This window comes from Drosophila gunungcola, chromosome 3R (genome assembly GCF_025200985.1).
Source record: "Drosophila gunungcola strain Sukarami chromosome 3R, Dgunungcola_SK_2, whole genome shotgun sequence".
NCBI classification, from domain to species: Eukaryota; Metazoa; Arthropoda; class Insecta; order Diptera; family Drosophilidae; genus Drosophila; species Drosophila gunungcola.
In genome coordinates, this window is record NC_069139.1 from 112,283 (window position 1) to 134,909 (window position 22,627).

A 22,627-nucleotide genomic window follows, 5' to 3' on the forward strand; every position below is an offset into this window, starting at 1 on the left:
CGATCTCATCAGCGAAATCGCTTTGAAGTGCCTCAGTCAGCCTGCACTTCTAATAATAGTCCCCATAACTGCCGGCCCTCGTCCAACTTACAAACGCACAAATAAACTTTTTAAATTTAAAAATTCATCAAACTTTCAAGCCGGTCCGCCGCCAAGTCAAACAAACTAGATGAGCACTGGGTGGGGTCAGAGTGCAAGAAAAAATAAATAAAAACATGTATATATATGAGAAAAAAAAAAATTACATTAATCCGTAATCGAAAAACTTGACTCGAACACGGTGGAAAAAGTTTCGCCGCGTTGAAATTTATCTCAACATTTTTTTTCAGTAAGCGATTTACAAGCTCACTGCTTCAAAAGTGTTTTCCAACTGCCAAATTTCAATTATTTCCCTGTTTTTGGGGCTGTCCCGCAATAAAACAATTTGAAATTTAAATGCACCAGTGACAAAGTTCGCTTTTCCCCAAAAAATGATGTCAAAAAGTGAGACAAGCAATATGTTGCCTTAAATAAGTAAGGGCAAGCAGAAAGAATTGCTTCGTCCTAGCATCACATTGAGATGAGAAAATAAAATTCAATAAACTCTTGTTAAGCACGCAGCGGTAAAGGACGAGGACAGCATGGGGGACAGCAGCTGCGTGTTCCGAAACAGGACAACGTTTTAAATATTGACAGCTACAAAAGGGAGTCCCGTTTCCGCCCTTCCATTCTCTGATATCCCTGATGACGAGGCTGTGGAGTAAATAGATAAATCAACCCCAGAGACATGTACACCAAGCATTTTTGCATTGATCTAAGCTGGGGCCGGCTCAACAGGGGCGAAAAGGGTGGGACTTGGACCTGGGACCAGGGAGAAGGACAGGACATGATGCCTAAGCATTATTATGATTTACCCGGCCCCACTCGTAGCACACTTTTTTTGGGTTTGTAAAAACTCCTACAATTGTGCTAATCAGAGAAACTTGGCTTGACTTAAAGATATAATCAAGAAATAACTAAATAAATAAAGCAGATCTTTGCAGAGTGACTTATACACTTAACTTAGAATTCCCAAAGAGTGAATAAGTTAAAATGAAAACCATGTTTGTTGTAACTAGTTTTCTCCTTGCCATTCCACTGTACCTTCGACTGCCTTGGGATGTCGTTGAGATTTGCCTGTCGCTGACAAACGAATTAAAAAGTTATGACTAAAAACGCTTCGCGCTCGGCAATGAAATGAAATTTGTTCACTCGGACAACGCTCAGTATTCGGAGCTCAGCTATGCCGCTGGCTAAATTTAAATTGCTTTTGATGCGCTTTTGTAGTTGTTTAGTTGTTGTTGCCGTTGCTCCCGTTTCTGCTCCTAGTCCCGCTCCTCCGGCAGCTGATGATGATGATTCTCCTTTTTGTGAGCGCAAGCTTTCTTTGTTGTTTGCACAAATAGTTTTTGTCGCCCGCGCGCAGATATAAAAACGCCCAGATTTTCTTTTAAATGGCGACGCGGCGCGTGAAAAAAATATCTCGAATAAAAAATTGCAAAAAATGTGTGTAGCTGCGAATTAAGTTTGCAGTTAAACGGCCACGGCTAAGCGCATTAAGAGAAAAGTTTTTGCATCCAGTGGCGCTCCCAGCTTTTCCCTTATTTCGCCCTGAACTTTTTCGAAATCATTAAAAGCTTAAATGCGGCGACCAGGAGCATGAATATGAATATGAATATTGAATGTGCGCCGGAATGAGTGACTGACGGAGACCATTAAAAGCAAACGCGCCCTTCAACCCTTAAGCCAACTAACGGGGTTGTAACTTTGGCTTTTACGAGCGCAAAATGTTTGCCCTTCAGTGCACTAATCCACCGAGCACACGAGCTCACTGGCACACCAGCAAACTTCCAAACTACCAAACTAGTAGACTGGCATGAGAATGTTAGCATGTAAGCAGGGGCCAAGACCCCGAGACCAACCCGGGCACTCACTCAAACTAGAAGCGACAAACTAACTTATTAATATGCAATGCACACTTTGTTGCTATATTAATTGCAATATTAAATTTCCACTAATACTCGCTTAGCAGGGTCATACTTAGACCAGGACTCGCCTTTCGCCAACACTGAAAAAAATAATAAATAACAAGGACATCTTAATTGCAATGTTCAACACCAATTTGCAAATAGTTATTGCGACCAAAAAGGAAAAGCAACGATTGGTTTTATGTTTAAGTAAGAATTGATCTTTTTAAATAATTGTTGTAGAGCTTGGCCATTCAGTTGAGTTTTTGGATATTTTAAATTTTTCCTTTAACTCAGAATCCGTTTTTTCCACTGTCCGCTCAACTTGTTCTGCCTGAAAAGTTTCATCGCAACCTTCAGCGGAGTAAAGTGAGTTGAAAACACCAGGAACCAAGTAATTATTACATGTTTACGTGCGCCAGGAGCGCGTATCCCTATTCCTTTCGCCATATTCATTGCGCTATTTCTGCTCCTGTTTCCCGGCCACGATGCGATGTGTGAGCTGGCTTTATTCGGCCCTGAAAAGCGATACTAATGATAAGTTTTGCTTGCCAGGAGTCCGTCAGCGAAATGAACTCAATTTGCTACGTTTTACATTACCAAAGCCACGAACGGACATCATTTCCATACGCGCACGTACGACGCAGACGGAGGCGGTGGGAATTTTCGTGCTCGGTTGCCCTCATCTTGATGTATGCGGCTGGGGAAATTCTGCGTCTGGCAGCTGGAAATTGCACTGCAACGCACCCCGAAAACGAACAAACGAGGTGCCGCTGAAAAAGTAGCAGCAAAATATATAAATGTTTAACAGGTGCAGCAGGCAAGCAGGTACAAGCCCTGGCATCGATGCCAGACATTATGTTGGCTAAAGTTTGCAGTTAACTAAATTTACACACTCGCAATCTGGGCGAGTGCAACTGATTTCATTAACTAGAGTTGGGCAAACAAGCCCGAAGAGTAGCTCGTGCTTCTCTTTTCTGGCGGTTGGAAATTAATTTGTTGAAAATAAGTTGGGCGCAAAGTTTTTCGTGTTTGCATAGCAGACTTTCATGTGCGCTCTGCTCGGGGCTGATTAATAACCACACACGTTGTCTATCCGGCCCTTGTATAATTATTATTATAGCGCATAAATGTGTGTCAAGCCAAAGTTAAGATGGTAGATTTTAGTGCCCTGAATTATGCATTAACTTTGCCTGTAAGAGATCGTAACCCTTCATATTTTATGGCACTGATTTCTCCTGTAACAGCGCATAAACACTTGCTAATGACTAATTTGTGGCCTTTGGGCTAACGAAGTCTGGCTTCAACTTGATTAAATGCAGTTCTGGCGAACAATTGTCACCTTCTGTCAACATCAACATCAAATTTTCCGCTAGTTTTATGTGCATAAATGCAAATGCCAGACATCAGGACGGAGCCCGGCCAGAAATCAGACTTTTGATGAGTTGTGCAATTTCCAGGCCGAGGCACAGAAATAGGAAAAAGAACAAAAAAGGGCTGAAACCTGGCCATTGTCGCCTGTCCTTTTTGGTTCGCCTTTTGCCTTTCAAGCGATTTTCTCCCGTTTTCTACAGCCCGGAAAGCGAGGACTGCGCTTGATTGTCTGTGTAAATGCGGCGCCAATTTTTTATACTCATAAATGCAGGCAGACCAGCAAAGCGACTCCACTTTCCACTCAAATTCATTGTATTTGCATGCTGCCGCCCCCCTGGCATATTTTCTGCTGTTTCATCATTCTCATCAGCAGACATTGCTCATACGCCACGTTCCTCCTTTCGTCAGTCAACAAAAGCAGGAGCTGCAGTTCATATAATTTTTTCCCCATGCTTTGTCCAATCTCGCTTTGCTCCGAAGCCAAAACGTTAACAGTATTTTCAGCATTTTCGAGACAGTTTGTCATAATTCCATAGTATCTACTTGGCATTTTTTCTCGTTTGTGTGCTTCTAGCTTAGGAGCTTCTTGTGACGTTTTATTGTGTCAACATGACAAATCGTCAAGTGTCAGGAGGGCCAGGAAGTGAAACTGGAAGAAATACGGGCATCCCTTATTTAATTTTTTGGTACGGTATTTTGGTATTTAATGGACTAAAAGGAAAGGCATACCGGGAAAAAATATTAACTAGAAAATGTAACGTCATATTTTGTTTCACTAATTTAATTTTTTTGTTTATAATTGCGATTTCAATGCGGTTACTTAACTTAATTGTTTTTTTTTCAATATTAGGGGCTTATTAAAAATTTATTTTGTTAAATATTATAAGAATAATTTTTTTCTATGAAGGCTTAGTATAAAATATTTTAAATTTTATTTATAGTGAATTCCCCTTTTTTCGCGTTGCCTAAAACATTAATTTAACCTTTAACCTTTTATATAGGTTGGAACCTGGAGTCTGAATTGTTTCCCATTTCATCAGTTGAGCTCCATCGCTCAATTACAATATTTGGCCCATCGTATGCAAATTTATGAACATTTTTATTTCGATCAATTTACTTTGCTACTATTTCTCTTACATCCGGTTTGTGTGACTGGTGTCTGAGTTATGTTTATGCTTTTTACTGCCACCTCGAAATTTATTCATTGAAGTTTTTACAGTCAACTACACACCTCCTTGATGCGGTTAGCCATCGCATGGCCATCATCGTCGCCAAAATCCTCAGCCGTCTGGATGACGGGGAAGCTGCTAAGCTGAGCTCTTTGCTCACTGCTCCCTGCCCCGACGTTATCATTCATACTTCATCAAGTTGACCCGCCTCCGACTCCTTGCTTTTCTATTGAGACCTCGGACTCGAACCTGCCTCTGTCTCTGCTTCATTGCTATGCAAACTGCTCCCAATGGCTACGTTTAATGGTCAAGTGTGTAAAATTGCATAGCAAATCGTTGGGATGGTCGATGTGGGTGAGCTAGGTGGACAGCGCGGGAAGGATACGTTTCCTGGACCATTGCTCATAGATAAACATCTTTGCCATCTGTTTTTGCCCCACTTTGCTCAAGCTCTCTGGGTTCTGGCTGCCGACTGAGTTACATATTGATGTGATTTACCACTCATGTCTTTGGGGCGTTCTCTGTCCTCGGCAAATTGTTTTGGAATTCAGTTTTGAATCGATTCTTCTTGTGCCATGATATACAGACCGATGCGGCCGATTCATCGCACATGCCTCCGTTTGAGGTCCAATTTGAACGTGTTACCGTCTTCCTTCCTGGGGTTTCCTAAACGTATGTGGCAGATAAATTGAAACTTCACCTGAACTAAGTTATGGTTCTGCTCCTGAACTACCTAAACTAGTTGATTTTACGATTATAGCGTAGAATATAGCAGAGAATATAGGACAGAACTCATATAAAAGACATCTTTGAATGCTTAAATTAAATAATGGCTACCTAAATTAAAATTTAAGTTTAAAATGTTATCAGTCTCGAGTTTTAAATTTGACATCATATATTTCACCTCTTTAAGTTGACTGGTAGTCAATCAATTCTCCAGAAATTCTTGTGCAGCCAGCTTTCGCCTTCGATTGTTAATTTCATTATGATTTCGATTTGCATAACCAAATGTCTCAGCAACAATTTAGCACTCGGCCCCCACGGTCCAATACCGGTAGCCAGGGACTCCTTTTCACTGTCAACGGCTATGAGGAGTGGATTTGGCTTTGAAGTTCATCATCGTCTTCGAGCAGAGTGTATCAATTTTGGGAACCTCACATTTCATTAGCCTGTCAACATTTGTGTAGCTGACAAGCCTGTGATGGCCATGTCTTTGACACTTTAGCCTGCGGCGTGCGCCTCAAATTGTAGTTGCCATGGCGTGTGGCATACAAAGAGCAGGAGTGGAAGAGGAATAGAGAGCTAAGCTGTGAGTGGTGCTTCAGTTTGGGCTGTTGCCCTAAATAGTTAAACTGCTTAGCGAGTGTCTTGCGATTTGGCTTACTATGCCACATGCTCCAGTTGCTATGCAAATCAATTTTCCATGCCAGCCTGCCTGACTGTCTGGGTGTGCTATGCCGTGAAACCCGAAGTTCATTAGTACTTGTTTAGTTAACTTTCTATTGGCAGGCTTTTGAACTTTGATAACCAGATTTGGCAAACGCTTTTGTGCTCACTCAGTTAATTTGTTTTAATTGCCATAATTTGGTCCTACCTGCTGTTGTCTGCTTTTATTTTCATGCAAATTTTAAAGCGCTTAAATTGTGGCGAGCACGAACCGGTAGCAAGAGGGGGCAGTGAGGTAACGAGCTGTACAAAACGAAATCCCTTTTTAAGAAAGGCAGAAGGGGAAATCATAAATTTTGCCCAGCAGCCATAAAAGTGTTCAGTTTGCTTCGTTTGGGGAGCTCAAAAGCAAATATGCAATACACTTGCTATCGATATGCCGAAATCTATGCTGCTGCCTTTTTGCTTCTTCCTTTTTCCGTTTTTTCCTAGACAGAACAGAGCAGAGCGTAAGGAGTTTCCACAAAAGCTATTGCCAAAAGTATTTTATTTATTTTTGCTACACAAACACACACACACACACGAACACATTATCAGCAAATGTTATTAGGGGTGCCCCTGTAAGTATGCAACAGTTTTTTGTTCGCCTGCCGTTCTTTTTTCCTCTCCTGCTTTGTGTTTTGTGTTAGCCCTGCGGGCAGACAACAACAAACAACAGGCAGCCAATTAGGCAAGCCAAAATCTGGTTAACTGTTGCTTTGCTCCATTTTGGCAGCAAGCCAAGACATTCCTTTATGACAGTTTAATAGGCTGGCGACTTGCTGTTTTTCGGGGTGATAGAGGGGCCAATACATTAGGCAAATAGTAAATGCTCCAAATTTGTTCGGCGCATTGCTTTCGTAACACTTAACGCAAATTATGTTGATATAGCCGATAGACAGGACAACTTTCTCGGGCATTTCCCCTAAAAATTGAAATTCCCCACATAAACACACGGCGCTGTTGTTGTGATTATTATAGCTGTTGTTGCCGTCGCTTTTCTCGAGCAACTTGCTGTTTTTCTTGGGCCCAAAATTCGTTGAGCGTTAAAAGCAAACCCAAAAATGTTCTACAACTTTCGGTTTGAGTGTGTGTTGGAACAAGTTAATGTAAAAGTATTTTTATGCTTTGAAAAACATTTGCCAAGCCAAAAATTATAAAGAAAATAATAAAGGAAAAAAAAAGCGAATCGCAAAGAAAACAAAAAGTATGGCTAGGCAACACGACTGGGAAATTCTGTGGCTGTTGTTGCATAAAAAAATAAAAAAAAACAAGTAGGAAATTTCGGAATAAACACCCACAACCTCTGCGTCTCTCTCGCTTGCACGATGTGGGGGATTCCCATATTATCGTACGCCGCATCATCGTCATGGATCAGCCGCAGTTGCTGTAATTTTATTATAGTCACCGGCACCGGCAGATGTGTGTGTGCGTTGGTTTTCCTGTTTCCCTCTGTCTGTGTGTGTACCACAAGATAAATGTCTATTTAAAATGTCCCTGCTTCTAGCCGGGTCCTTTGTGCCGTCGATTCCTCAATGGCAGGACCATGGCAATGCCACATAACAACGCGCCGCCCGTCGCCCACTCGAACTCCTCCCTACTTAAATCTTTATTGTTATCATAATTTGCTTTTATCCGTACTCAAAGCTTGTCGCAAGGCAGGTTACCTAACCAAAGCCCCATTCATCCCGCCGAGATGAGACAGGCAGAATCGAACCATACAGAACAGAAACCGAGTCAAACGAGACCCAGAGTTCACATTTTTATCGTAATTGTTTTCCAGCCAATTTTTTCGTTCTCCTGCGAAAGTGCAAAGCGAGAAAATGGAGCGTAAATACCACTGAGCTCTGTGGGCTTGTTTACCATTTTCCCGCTTTGAGCTCGCTATGCAAATCAATAAAAGTTGATAATTGAGATTTCTTTAACAAGATTTCGGGTGTCACAATGACGAGCTCCTGTTGCCTTCCTGTTGCTGCCGCCCCTGGAGATGATGAAACAGATATCGAATGTGGGGGGAATATTCAAATTATGACCGGCAGACAGCGTAGTCAGCAATAATGGCATATCTAGGCTGTGTGTCAGTGACATAAATTATAATTAGATTGAAAGGCATCCATAATGCCGATGGTAGACCTTGAAAAATGATCCGCGGAGGCAATTTCTGAAAACGATGAATCATTAAATGATTCAAGGAAATCTATTATATTGTCCAGTAATGAGTATTTTAACGATTACCTTGATTTTGGTAGCATCCACCTTTTCTTCTGCATATATATATGTTGTTAAGTTTTGTTTATGATTTAAAAAAAAACATACCCCTCCATATCTAGTATTTGTCGTATGAAATTTGGTATTGTGTGCCTCTAGATAACCCAGAGATTGCTGTAACTGTCTAATGTCTTAGTTTTAAGCCAAAATGTGCGCAGCACGTGATTAAATAATTGTTACCTTCTTTTTTGTTGCAGGTAAGGATCGATGAACAGTATATATATAAACTGAACTATTTGGTAAGCAACTCAATAGGTTATCAATACAATTTAACACGTTTCAGGCAGACATTTGCACTCTGCGTTTGTTCCATAAGTATCTTGGGGTTTTATTTCTGCAAAGATCCCGTTTCATTTGGCATTGCGGCAAGCAGCCAGCAATTGTGTGCCATAATTGAATTTTAAATAAACCCGGACAGACACGCACGAGAGTCGATTGCAGTCGTATTCTTTCTGCTCTCGACTCCTTGGCACTTGTCTACTTTTTAAACTGTAAATAAATTTCTTCGAATTTCTTCGTTGCCTGCTGACAAAGACGTCTGGCGGGCGGTTCCTTGGCTCAGTGCTCCTTGTTGCTGTCGTTGTGTTGCCGCATCCCGCGTCATGAAGTGTGCAATTTTATTTCAGTGCGACCGGCACTTACCTGACCTCACTTCCTTTCCTCCTACTAACTAAAGAACTTGTGATGGCTGCTTGAATGCCATAAAATATTTAGGTTTACATTTCCCACACACACTGTGAACCGACCCTTCCGTTTGGGGATCATGGTCTTCCTCTAAGCCGGATCTCTTTTTTGTTGTCTCCTTGCATTGACTGCGCTATATAACTGGATTTGCCCAGTCAAGATTTTCCCGGGTTGACCACACACATCAATGCACTCAGGGAAAAAATTAAGTTTATTGAAGAGAGATATAAGGAAGTTTAGGAAGAACCGCTAAGCTTTAATATTGCATCATTAATCAACTGACAAACTTTCTAAAACCAAGAGTCAAGTTTATTTTGATAGCGACAAGATAAGAAAATGGGCTGATAATTGAAATTGAAAACATTACCCAAGAATCCATATTTTTTGCCAGTGAAATCATGCAAGCCTGTTGGTCCGCCTTTTTAATATTTACTCTTCCATTGTCATGGGCCAGCCCATACTCTGACCCCGAGCGAACCGACACGACCTGAACTATTTGTGCAGCACTTGGCTTGCCTCAACCGACTCTCCAGTTCTGATTACCGGCAATTCCGCTTTTCCTTACTGCAAATATAATTAAGTCAACACATAAACAGGTCCAGATATACAGGGTTGCCCATATTCGACGGACCCATCTGACGACGCCATAACTTTTGACAGAGATGCCAGATCGCTTAATGACATACCGCGTTTGAAGCGTTAGTCCAAGCAGATTTTTACCATGGAACAATACACGCCACGCGAGCCCTCTGAAATAGTTGAAATTTACATTCAACAGAACAAATTAATTGTGAAAACTCGTGCTTTTAAAAAATTAAAAAATGTGAAAAGTGCGCCTTCTAAGAATACCATTAAGCGTTCATACGAAAAATTTACGACTGGTGAGGCTCTTTCTAATCCGAAGAGGACAAATAAAAGTCGACCAAGGCGATCGGACGAGAATACCGCTGGCGTACGAGCCAGTGTTGAGAGGTCCCCAAGAACATCCCAAAAACGCCGTTCTCAGCAGTTGGGCATGGCTCGGTCCACTTTACAACGGATTATTCGCGTTGATTTGCATTTGTTCCCGTACATTATTCGTCGGAAGCGTATGAGGCAGTTCTGGTTTCAACAAGACAGCGCTCCACCGCACACAAGTCGCATAACAATCGATTTTCTGAAGAAATTGTTTCTGGGCCGTTTGATGTCGAAAAGTGGTGATTTGGACTGGCCACCGCGTTCGCCCGATTTGACGCCGCCTGACTTCTTCTTGTGGGGATATTTGAAGTCAAAGGTTTACGTTAACAAGCCAAGGACCCTAGAAGAGCTCAAGGACAACATTCGTGAAGAAATAGCCGCTTTTCCGGCCTAAATGTTGGCGAAAACGATGGAAAATGCTGCAAAAAGGGCACAATACGCCATCAATGCCAGAGGCGGCCATTTGAAAGATATCATATTCAAAAATTGATGTAAAAAAAACTACTTGGAACAAATTAAATGATTAAGATTGCCAACCGCCAAATTTTTATTTTTTTCTTTGATTTAAAAAAAAAAAAACATGGGTCCGTCGAATATGGGCAACCCTGTATCTATGGATAAATATTGTGAGTGAGTTGCATGTGCATTTTATTTAAGAGTTCAATAAGCAAACTTTGCACCGAGTCAAGAGTGCAGCCATTAGGTAATTAATTTAACACTTGGCCACACAGCCGCACAGCCCGGCCACTAATTGGCTTCCATTTACCAATTGAGACAAATCTAGCGGAGGGAAAATAAAGAATCGGGCATAGAAAGCTCATGGATGGGCAGATAGAGCTGTAAGTCGAAATCAAAGCGATGTTAGTCATTACTGCCATTTGCGGAACACTTGAGGTTGGCAGCCATGGCAATAGTTCCCAGCAAAAGAATCCTGACATCAAAAACGCTTCAATGAACTGGCCAAATGTGGAGAAGGGTACGTGTGTGGGTGTGTTTGGGGTTGACTGCTCACTGAACCTAGTGAACCAGCTCGAAATTAATGTGCCACGTAAAAAGGGTAATTTCAAGAAGCCACGTCAAAGGTGCTTGTCCAAGTTTCAAGTTCGGGCCAAAACTTGTTGCGTGTCTTGTGCACTTTTTTTGTAGACATGACCCCTTAGTTAAAGTGAAGTCAAGTGCAAAAGAAAGTAAAATATTTTCCGAACAAAGAAGAAAAAAGGGTAACGGAAACCCGGGAAACATCAAAATAGACAAGCTGCGAAACTTTTGTGATGTCTAAAAGGCTCTGCTCATTAAGAGAGGAAAGTCAAGGAGGAGTTGCGTTTGGTGGTGCCTTTGGCGTTAAACTCATTAACGGTAATTGCAACCTTATTTCTTTTTAGTCGCGCATCGCATTCTTTAAACGCAATTTTGTTAATTAATTTTTTTACATGACGCCTGCCGTATAAGGCAGTGCTCGTTATCCCTAGCATTAGTCGATGATTTGTAGCAGAGCGTACTTGACTCGTCTATGCAGGCGCCACTTGTAGCTGCCAGACGGAGCGTTTTGGCTTTGGCTTTTCGGCGCTTTTTGCTTTTCAATTACGGAAAAACACGCCCGCTTTCTGATTCGGATTCGGTTGATATAACGCGCTTTACCGCTGACACTGATGATAATTTTCGACCCGAGGGGCACAGCCCAAATAGAAGTAGAGATGCGGTTCTTCACTTAAAAAAAATATAGTTTTGAGAAGATGATCTAAATAAAGTTGAGCAAAATAGACCATCCCGATGTCGTTTCGTTTATGTGCGTGAGAGATAGTTGGAAAAAGAGAAGCTCGCTCATGCTTTTGAAACAGTATAATTAATATTCACATACGTGGATATTTATTTAAATTGGTATTTGGATAATATAATATATAACATTTATTTATTTCTACTTACAATTTTAACGGGCAATAAATTTCCATTTATAGGGCTTGCAGCCCTTAAAAAATTTAATTTTCTGTTGTGAACAAATAATCTCCAAGTGCAATATTCTCACATTTCCAGCGACTGCAGAATAATTTGTCTTGCGGCAAAGCGTTCTATTATCAGGTGGCGGTGCCGAGTCAGTGGTTTGAGCTACTGAAAAGCGAAGATAATATCCCCACTTGAAGCGTACTTCAGAAATGCCCTGCCGAGATACGAGGGATTCTTCCCGACCCTCGAGGCGGTTAACTGAATTTGAGAGAAAACCGAATGGAGAGCCATTTTGGAAAAGAAAACAGAGAAAAGCAGGGCTTAAGGAGCTTCAGTGATTTATAAGCATGTGCTTGTTGACTAACCTTAAGCTTTATACTTTTCTTTTGTAGACTTCTTTGCACTCAACAGTCCTTTTCGAGGGTCAGTGCAACACAAACTCATATAGGCAAGAGAAAAGGCTGTCAATTCTGTTGTAATCAACTTAATTGCAGGGAACCAAAAACGGGAAACCCCAGAGAGGGCAGTAGAGAGAGCGAGTATTATGAGTAATTGCTATTAATATAATATAGCCAGAGCTAGCCACATGGCATATTCATAGCACCCAAAAGCACGCAATGAAAATATAAAAAAATTCAACCAGCATCATAAAAAAGCTACGAAAATTATTCACAGAACGGAACAGAATACATTTGATTATAATCTACAATCTACGTCAACAGCAGCAGCAGTATCCAGCCACAACAAAAACAACAAAGAGAGTTGTTTGCCCTAGACAAAGCTCGAAAATTGATATTAATTTTCCGCCTTTTTTTAGCCACGGCCCATAGAATGTCCACAAAAAAGCAGCCAAGAACAAAAGACCTAGAAAGGGAAAAAATGTTATGAGCCTTGTTATCGGTCTACGCCCACAAAATGGGGCGCAATGTGTTTCCTTGGCATTAATTTTTGCTATTTAGCAACCTAATAAAGCAGCGAAAAAATATCAAATTAATTAGCGAAGCTTTGTGGCAGAAAAAAAAGCAAAGGCAACCATAATAGCAACAATGGAACGCACAACAATTTGGCTAAATTATACTCTTAGTTGTAGGCTACTTTGAGCTTGCACCAAGGAAAACGTCCCCAAATTTGTTCAAATGACCATGACCAATTTGAAATACAAATGGGATGGTTAAAGGGTTTCGATTTATGGTTTAAATATACATAATTTTGGGAATCGGGCTTAATCTAAGCCCATATATTTCTACGGTGTGTGGCCAAAGAGATTCTATTTGTCAATGTGACATTGACAAATTTGTTGGTCTAGATTAGAAAACACATGGGCTGGGATGGCCAAATGAGTGCGAAAAGTAAACACATCGATTGCTCTGAGTGTCATCCTCTTTACGTCACGAGAACTCCATTTGTGGTTGGCGTTTTCCTTGTTATTGCCTCTTGACTCTCGCTTAAACCCTTCAATGACTTAATTATATTTATGTAATTGTCCCTAAATCAGGAGAGCTATAATTAGATTGTCACAACGCACAAAAGTATGCAGCGCTTTTGTTTACTTCTTTGTTGTTTTCTGCGGCAGTCGGAAAAACTGTCTTTTCAGCTTTATAGAATTTAACTGCCGTTCGCTCATAAGCCAACGAAAACTATTTCCAGTTAAACAAAAGGAAAATTGGCAAAGACCAAGCACGGAGAAAGTGCTGCAGTCAAAGTTTGTAAGTGTTTATTTCAATTATTGTTTGGCTGCGTGTTGTCTGCTCCGTATTTTGGCCCGGCGAAAGCGGGCAAACGCTCGCGGGGGCAATTTAATTTTCCGCATTTTGTTCACCCCCAAAAAGAGTGCAAAAAAAAAAAGAAACAAAAACAAAAACTAGTTAAGAAATGCAAAAGTTTTAAGCGTGAAAGTTCGCCCGTCGTTCGTCTTGCTGCTGCAACACTCCCCTTCTGGCTTTGTTTTCATTTTCATTCACGTGCAGTTACTCAATTTTTGTGCTTAACGCGAAAGAGTAACAGAAGGGAAAACAATGCTACTTAATGGAGAAGGTGTCGATGTGAAATCCCCTTTCCCACTCACACACTGACGCTTTAGTATAATTTAATTTTTCACTCTTCCACTTTTGTTTGTGACCCCAACTAATGTTGAAGCTCTTGAGTTGCGGAAACAATGTTGCTTGCAGTCCTGAAGCAACATTGGCGTGGAAGTCGGTAAACAATCACGCCCCCTTTCACTTGCCACCCGCCTGCTTTCCCCCGACCCCTTTCGCCTGCGTCTGTTTAGTGTTGCGTGTCGCCATATTGTTTGCTTTATGTCACACACTCGCCAACACAAACGCACTCTCTGCTTTATTTGCTTCTACTGCCATATATTTTACTCTCAGGTAATTGCGGTTTTTATTTCACAAAAATAATAATAGCTGAAACTTTGGGGATGGCGCTGTGTGAGTGCAAGTGTGTGTGCGTGGATGTGGATTGATGGCTGTCGGAAGTTGTCAGGCTACAACAATGGCGTATGGCAAGCTCCATCTTAAAGCGGCCACAAACACGTGTGGGGTCTCTCAACCACTTTAAAGCCAGCAACGGAACGCTAATAAGACACACAGTTGAACAAGGAAGAGGAAAGCCGAGGAGCAGACAGCCCCGTTTAAGGGCATACACTTCGCATACAGCATGTGTAGCATAAACCCTGTTAACACACTTAACAACAAACAAAGCTACAAGCATCGCTTGGCCGGGCACACACTCCTTCCCTTTTCGCACCACCCCCTGCTGAACATAACTTTAATGCTCATTGTTTGGTTCGCTGCCTTGACTTGGCGCGGCGCCAAATTTAAATGAACTGGGTCGCCGGCGACGAAGAAGAACCCCACATTCAGATGAAAGTGGTCAGATGCGGTGCAGAAAGGGTGCGAAACTGAAGGGGATGGCTGTTGGGACAGAGGCACGCAAAAAAAATATGCATCTAAAAGCTGGCATTTAAGGCAGAAAACAGGAACTGCAGAGAATATTTGTTCCAAAACGAATTTATTTTAAATGCCTTACGAAAATTGATTAAAATTTGCATTTCATTTACATTTCCTTATTTTGTAGACCTAGCAGGAAAAATAATATTTAATGTTAATCCTATTATTCGAAAGAGAATTTTTTTTAAACATTTTATTGCTATAAAAATGAGGCAATTTTTCTTGCAGTTATATGTATTTGCATGGGTCTTAATTACATAATATCATAAGAAGAAAATTCGAAATGCCCAGCGGGCTCTTGAGGCCAAACCAAAACCTGTGTGTGAGTCCTGGCCCCAAACCGATGAGGGGGAGTTTATAAACAATAGTTCATTTGCGAGGCAGCCTTAACCCGCCGTGGCCCGCCTTAACCCCTGTGCCCAGCTAACCCGCATATTGTGCTCACGCTTCATCGATTGACCGTTATCTGTGACTATGTGCGAGAATGGTTGCGTGTAAATTGACGGTGGAAGGTCAAAGGTGAGCTGCCGAACACTAAGATCGACGGAAGCTGCGTGGTGCTAAAAATGTTAATGCAAATCATCGGGGAAATCAAAAATGGCTCCACCCCCGTCCAGAGTGCAAGTGAAAATTGTGGCCAAAATTTTCGTAGGCATCCCTTCCGTGCAATTTGCAAGGGTTTCCCAAGTGGCCTTCCTCCAGCATTTATTCGCCCTGTTTGTTGTCAAATTTGCGCAGCAGCCGCTTCCAATTGCAACAGCCAAGTCATTAGCATAAACGTAGAGCGGCTACAAGTTGCGAATCCAATAAGGCCCTTGGCTCCGGGATAGGCACTCGAAACGGGTCGCGGGCCCCTGCTTTTGGAAACTCTTTACAGATTTATGAAGCGTCAAATATTTATTATGCCCGCTTTGCAATATAAGGCAGCCGTGCACGCAAGCCTCATCTTGGCACGAAATAGTCCATGGCGAAAGGAGAGCCAGCAGCCAGTCATTTCCCTAAGCCTTTGGTCGTTCGCCTTCCTTGCCTGGCTGTGTGAACACTTTTTGAAATTGCAAAGCGGCGCAAATAAATAAAAAAACATAAAAAGTAGGAAAACGCAGGAGCGGAAGCTGAAGGAACAGCAGCCAGAAAACCTTAGCACAGACAGCACGAAAATAAAAAGCAATGCATAAAATAAAAAAACGCAGACGGGGAAACGAAATAAATGAGAGCGCAGCCCACGAAGTTGGATCTAAGGAAAGCCAACAACAAGACACAGAAAGAAAAGCTTTTGTGAAAACAGATCCAAATAGGATAAGTTAGGTCTGGTTAAAGCTGAAAATAAATAAACAAATATTTATATATTATCAAATCAAATTTTAGTATTTAGAGGTTATGAAATAATGTTTTCCTCAGTGCAGTATTGCTGGCACAAAAAATGCAGAAGGAAAGCAAAACAAAATCAATGCGAGAAGCACACTGAGCATGAGTCTTAGTCGCACTTTTACTTTCCCTTATTTGGGGGTAGGGAATTTAAAGGGATGTGGCACTTCAACCCTTTCAACAACTCACGAGGACACGGCGTCTGCAGCCGCAGCAGCCTCTTCTCGTGGCGTTGAAATATGTGGCCCAAATATGAAAAATCGCCTCTTCAACTTATACATACACATATTTCTGCAGCGGCAGCAGCAACAGGAGCAGGAGCACGTGTGCGTTGCTCCCCCCTCGCACTCGCAATCGTTTCTTAAAGTGTTGAAATATGTCAAACATCGTCGAAACCAATTCATTTGAATGGGCGCGACGACTGGCCTTTGAGCAAATGCAAAACGCTTGGCATATTTTTAGGCGCACACAACCGGTGACTAATGATGATGATGTGTGTGTCTCGCCCTCTGCTTCTGCCGCGCTCCTTTGTCCCACTCTCTGTCTGTCTGTGCTCAACTAATGAGGCGCATAAATTGTACACACAAAGATCTCTACACTTCAGAACAAAGTTGCAAATTTTATGAGCTCCCCGGCTAAACAAGCTGTCAGCAAATGCGAGCAGTGACGTGTTTATACACTTAAAAAAAAGAGGCGAATGGTCCCCTTATATAAGAAAATAATATGTGCTTGTATTTTTAACATTGTATCTTGAAAATTTATGATGGATGAATATGTGTTGCTTCATGTTCCATACTGTTAAACTGTAAAAAGGAAGCTAGCTTAACGAGAATGGAAGCTAGCTTGGAGGCCCAAATTTGTATACCCAGACAACAAAAAAACAGGAAAGAACGCTATAAAGGCCTATTAGACATCTATTACTCAGCTGACAAATTTAAAACTAAATGTTCCATCTGTCAAACTGCATAGCTAACACTAAAAGCTAAGAGCGTGCAGCACCCCACCCCCCGCTAACAGTTTTGCCGTTTTCTCTCTCTCTCTCTCTCTCTCTCTCTCTCTCTCTCTCTCATCTGCTACCAGGAGCCGATCAGTGGCTGAGCAGCGGCAGAGGACTAATATTTTCTAAAATAATAGCTAATTTTTTAAAATTGTGTCCACCGATTGATACGACCAAAAACACACACAGAGTACAACATCAAGGGTCTAGCATGTATCAGAGTGACGTGACCGACGTGGTTATTAATTCGCGATTTTTGGGCCTTAGAGTGGGCGTGGCTGCGCTGCGTAGGAAATACTAGAATTCTGCATGCCAAATCCCAAGTCTCTAGCTTTTTTAGTTTCCGAAATCTGGGCGTTTATACAGACGGACTCGGGTCAGTTATAATCTTCTATCTTCTATCTTACGACCCAAGACATTTTTATTTTTGAGTGCACAAGACAACAGAATATATTTCCGACACACACGCCTCCCTACTGCCTGTCTAGATATTAGCATTAAGAGACAATTTAATTAAAGCATTTTAGCTGCTGCCAGTAGTCTCTTTGCTATCATCTGTTTGTAATTTTTCAAGTGAGCCGCAGCTGTTGCCTACTTTCAAACTTAGATGCTGACGGGTCAGAACGGAAGCTCTAATTTAAGATGGAGCCAAAGCCCACCGAATCGGTGGCAAAATACATCGCTGACGAAATGCACGTCACGCTCCAATTTGCATGCCACGCCTTCGTGCTATCCTTATTCACCGCCCCCTCAAGGCTTCCACTCATCATTTTCTGTCCGTGAAGCTTACCACGCCACATGGCTAAAAAAAAGAGTTCAAAAACAGTTGCGCACAACAAAAAACGGAGCAGCGAACCAAGCCAACCTTAATTTGGTCATGTCCAACTCAATTTTCGTTACGTAAACTGCATCATATGCCGGGCATTCGAATAGGACCTGGTTGTTAGACATAGCTTTTGGTAGGAAGAGCAGGCAGTCGGGCCTTCGGCACGCATGGATATATTTTATTTTCGCTGGCCAAAACAAAAACCGAAACCGAAAAAATAATTCCCCAACCGAGCCTCGATGGCGGCTTCTCAGGCGCTTCAAATTTAATTTAACATGCACACGTGAGCAAATGCAAATAAATAAAAACTTTATGGCTTTTGCCCATATCCAGAACGGAGCCCAAATGTGGAAATGGAAAAGCGAGTGTTGGTTGTATGCGTGCGTCTTTGGTGTTTGGTATTTGCTGGCTGTTGATTGGCTGGCGTGCTTAAGTTTTAAATTTGCACCGGCCAGCAGTGGAAAATAAACAGGGAGCTCTGAACGCGAATTTTTTTTGGAGAGCGTTTGCCGTTTTTTCCACAGAGAGAGCGCAAGCTTTTCGGGTAGTTTTGTGTGATGTTGGGCCAACACGTTTTAAATTGAACAGCTTTGGTCCCAATTTTGTTGTGTATTTTTTTTTGCCATGTGAACGGATGATTTATGCAGTGGTAGATGCTGTAGAGCCAGGAGCAGTAACACATTTTAATTGAAATGCACTTAAGGACTAAGGCTCATCCAATTCGTATTTCGCAGGACATTTTTTAATTACGAAACTAAAAAAGTGCAGCAGCTTTGCATATGTGATTAGGGCTTAAAACCCACTAACAGCGTTCTTATTCCGATTATGTTGCTGACAAATGTCAGTTCTAAATTTGGCAACAACAAACAAAAAAAGTAGAAAAAACTTGCAAAGCACATGGAAAATTTATGATGAGCGTAATAAAATAGAACAAAAAACAATTTAACTTTTGCCGGGACAATCCGCATACAAAGGGTCAAGGGAGCCAGCCAGCCAGCCATGTAAATCCTGCTGCGAAATTTTTTTTTAAAAACTGCATAATTCATATGCAACCGGGGAAAGGGGCAGGACAAGGGGCAATCATCAACATCTAGCTCTGAGTCAAGCCACAAAGAGCCGGGTCTTCCAATCTCCGTGGCCTCGCTGTCCTTGTATATTTCATTTAAAATTTACAAGTTAACAATATTAAATATTAACAGTTATTTATGCATTTTTCGGTACAAATCAAAAATTTACATACATGGTAGAAAGTTCGGACTGCCTCGGCAATTGCACGTGCCCTGGCCTCGGTCATGGTTCTGGTTCTGGCCAGAAGACGAATGTGTTGATGAATGCCGGCCATCATTTTTCATATGCATGGGACATTGTATTTATGTATTTGGCCATTTCTCACATTTTATTCGACAGTGTTTTCGTCCTGGTATCCTTCTGCATCGCCGGCCGCAGCAAATGTTGATTTAAATAATTTGGTTTGGCTTTTGTGTGCGCTTCACAATGTGTGTGTTGTGTATTCTTTTGTGTGCTGCTGTGTGTTTGCGGGAAAACATTTTTGGCATATTATGTGTGCTTTTCTTATTGTTTGACTATGAATTTTTGTTTATTTGCTTCGGCGTTTCTCTGGCTTAAACAATATTCCGTCTGGCAAACAACAAATCAATCTTAATTTATTCAAATTTATTGCCGCACTCACAAGATTATTTGACTTTTTGTAGCCGTGACAATTTCGTTGAACTCGACCGGAAGCGGACGAACAATGCTAAAGCTTACAGTAATTTCTACACAAATATTTAGCAGTAATTTTGCGCAAAATTGTTGTATTTTTTACTCTATTGCCTTGAGCCCAGGCTACTGTCTGCCGAACGTACTTGGCGTCTAGGCAATGGCCAGACGAGGATGCTTCTAATGCCACAGCAAATATTTACTAATTCCCGGGCCTAAGTTGTAGACAAGGCCAAACTTTTGCATTTTCCGGGAGTTAAAATGGCAAAACTTGGGCCGACCCGCTGCTCAAATATGCAAATGAGCCGAGATATCCTATACTTGGCTGCTGTAAAGTGCCCTAAAAGTGGCGGCTCACACACAACAAACAAGACCGGGTACAAAAGCATTAGCTTGAAAAGTCCATCACCTCGAAATTCGCTTCTGGATCCTGAATCCAGCACCCCGAATTTCGGCTGCGGTTGCAGAGTGCATTTTGAGTCTGAGCTGGGAGTAGAGAAGAGCCAGTCAAGGAGTGAAAAATAAATGGAGTGTATGACTAGCAAGTATCCTGGGCCCAGACCCAAACATCGGGATTACATTTACACAGGGTGGCTGGAGGAGACGGGAATGGGGCTCGACTTTTGGTAATACGATGATGGTGACTGTTCCCTGGTTAGCTGTCCTGTCCCTCTATCCCGTCACTCTCCGGTGTGTGCTAGCCGCGAAAATGCCAACAAATCATTGCCAGAGCAACCAGCCAGGCCAGCAGCAGCAAAGCGCACAGCGAAAAACAGTGGCATCTTTAGCACCGATAAACCCTTAAGTATATATAAAATTAACTTTTCTTAATAGTTTTTACTGCAGAACCAAGTAATGTTGGTTTTATTTATTGTTTTTTTTGTACCAAATTCCATTCTTTCGACTAGTTGCCCATTTTAGTTCTCGGTGCAGAAGCAGGCGGCAGTCAGGCATCCAGCGGCAAACAGGCAGCAACATCATCATCAGTCTGCGCCTAAGCCGCATTTTGTGGATTCAGATGTTGTACTGGTCCCTGTCCCTCCCACCCTCCTACCGCCTACGGCTGGAAGAGAGTGTACCTGCAACAAACGAGGTGGTTGCTGCCAAGTGATTTCTAGTCTAATGTTTTTTAATGTTGCTCTTGTTGCAGCCGAGCTTTTGCTGTTGACGCTGATGATATTGTTGCTGTCGACAGCAGCGGTTGCTCTGGTCTGGTCAGCTGACCGTTGTTGTCAAGTCAAGCAGGAGGATGTGTGGTAGGGGGATACACCTGCAAGAACTTTCGAGTGTGTTTTAGCGATGGAGCACTGGCTAATTTTTCGCTTTTGTGTGTGAGTGGGGGTCCGTGGAGGGTAGAGTCCATTAGCATTTGACAAAGTTGTCCGGCGGTTGTCCCAACCAAAAACCCCTTCTGCTTAACCCTCGAACGCCCCTTGGCCCCCCTTACGCTTCCTGTGTTGCGGCTGTGTTGCCGAATTTGACACAACATTTGTCAAACCGCAAAATGGCTGAAACAACGTTACTTTCATTATGCAAAAGGGTCAGCCAGACAAACAATGGCAGAAACAGAGCTTCGGTTTCGGAACCACTTAATTTTTGTTGACCCCCTAATACCATTTGAGTCAGAACCGGACTATTAAGTCGCGATTTATCAGCTAGCCTGCGTACACAGAAAAAAATTTGCGTAATTGATTAGCATTTTTCTACTTTTTCACTTCGAGTATCAAAAGAACCCAATCAATATATCAATTAAAAAATTGGTTTTATATATTTTTGGAATGATTTTATAGAACACTAGAGTTTTTGTTCTTTTTGCTGACTTTCTGTAACGAAAATCATAATGTACATCTGCGAATCGATCATGGATATTTGCATATTTCGGTACTCAAAATCGAATTACGAAAGATGGAACCCCTGGCGTATGCCTAATTTAATTGGTTGCGGTTGACCAGCGAAATTGTAATGCGAAAATTTCCCAAATGCAATTGGCACAGCGTGATTTTACTGCCACATCGATGACAGGGCTATGAAAGGGACACGACTGTATCGCAGGCGCGACAGTGAAGAGGAAATCAATTAGTGCAAACATATTTGGCATGGCGCTAAAAGCCTTGACGGATGATGATCGATAAATTAGCGAACGCTCGAACCTCTGGCCAGTGCGTGTTGTTAGTGAGTATATTTATGAACTGGCGAAATAATTTATTTATAAGTTAACGCTTGACCGCCTGCCTATGATGCTGATTCCCTTTGCAGGCGATAAATTTGTTATGTGTTTTTTTGCTTCCAGCCTTGTTTATTTAGCAACAATTAGCAGCTTACAAGCCATGCATATTATTGATTCCCATATGCATAGGGATTAGCGAAAGGGGGTTTTTTTTTTTTTTTTTGCATTCATCCCACAAAGCTGTAATATTTCTATGCAAATGCGCCGTTCGCCGTTAATAATTTAATTGCTTCTGTTTATCTCTTAATTAAAAGGGATTTATTTGACCATTACAATGGGCAGCAAACACATAAAGAGAGTCGCACAAAAACGACGCATTTTACTTTTTATCGCCATCGCTAATTAAGTTCCATAATTAATGGGCTCGATATATTTGTTATTGACAATTGAGACAAAGGTGTGACCCCTCACCCTTCCTGGTCTGCCGGTTCTGGTCGATGAAGATGACCACAAAAAGTGATTAGGGCCCAGCTTAATTAGATTTGATTGTTCAAAAGATTTGACAAACCCAATTGCAATAAAGCAAATTCAACATGCTAATCAAATTGTCTCTCTCTTTCGATTTATTAACAGGTGAGTTACCCACAAGATTATGGCCAAGTGCCGGCTCAATTAGTAAGTAGGAAGCCCGAAAGTTCCACTTCACTCCCATTCAACTCGGCAGAACAGAATGCGAAGGCCTGTCAGCCGCACGCCCCCGAATACGGCACACTAATTTAATTTCAGGGCATATTTGCAG

General features: G+C 41.8%; 1 protein-coding gene across 19 annotated transcripts in view; it reads left to right on the top strand.

Moving 5' to 3' along the window:
- Positions 1-22,627, top strand: part of LOC128251996 (polypyrimidine tract-binding protein 1) — a 151,201-nt gene that overhangs the window by 76,985 nt on the left and 51,589 nt on the right. For 8 of the 19 annotated variants that reach the window (XR_008267269.1, XM_052979331.1, XM_052979332.1 and 5 more), the window contains one exon: positions 8,419-8,460. The exons of the other annotated variants lie outside the window; for them this stretch is intronic. Coding sequence is in view for 7 of the 8 variants with exons in the window: in XM_052979331.1 (XP_052835291.1) it covers positions 8,419-8,460 (42 nt within the window). In the remaining variant the exon portion in view is untranslated. The remainder of the gene's footprint in view (positions 1-8,418; positions 8,461-22,627) is intronic. 19 annotated transcript variants of the gene reach the window in all.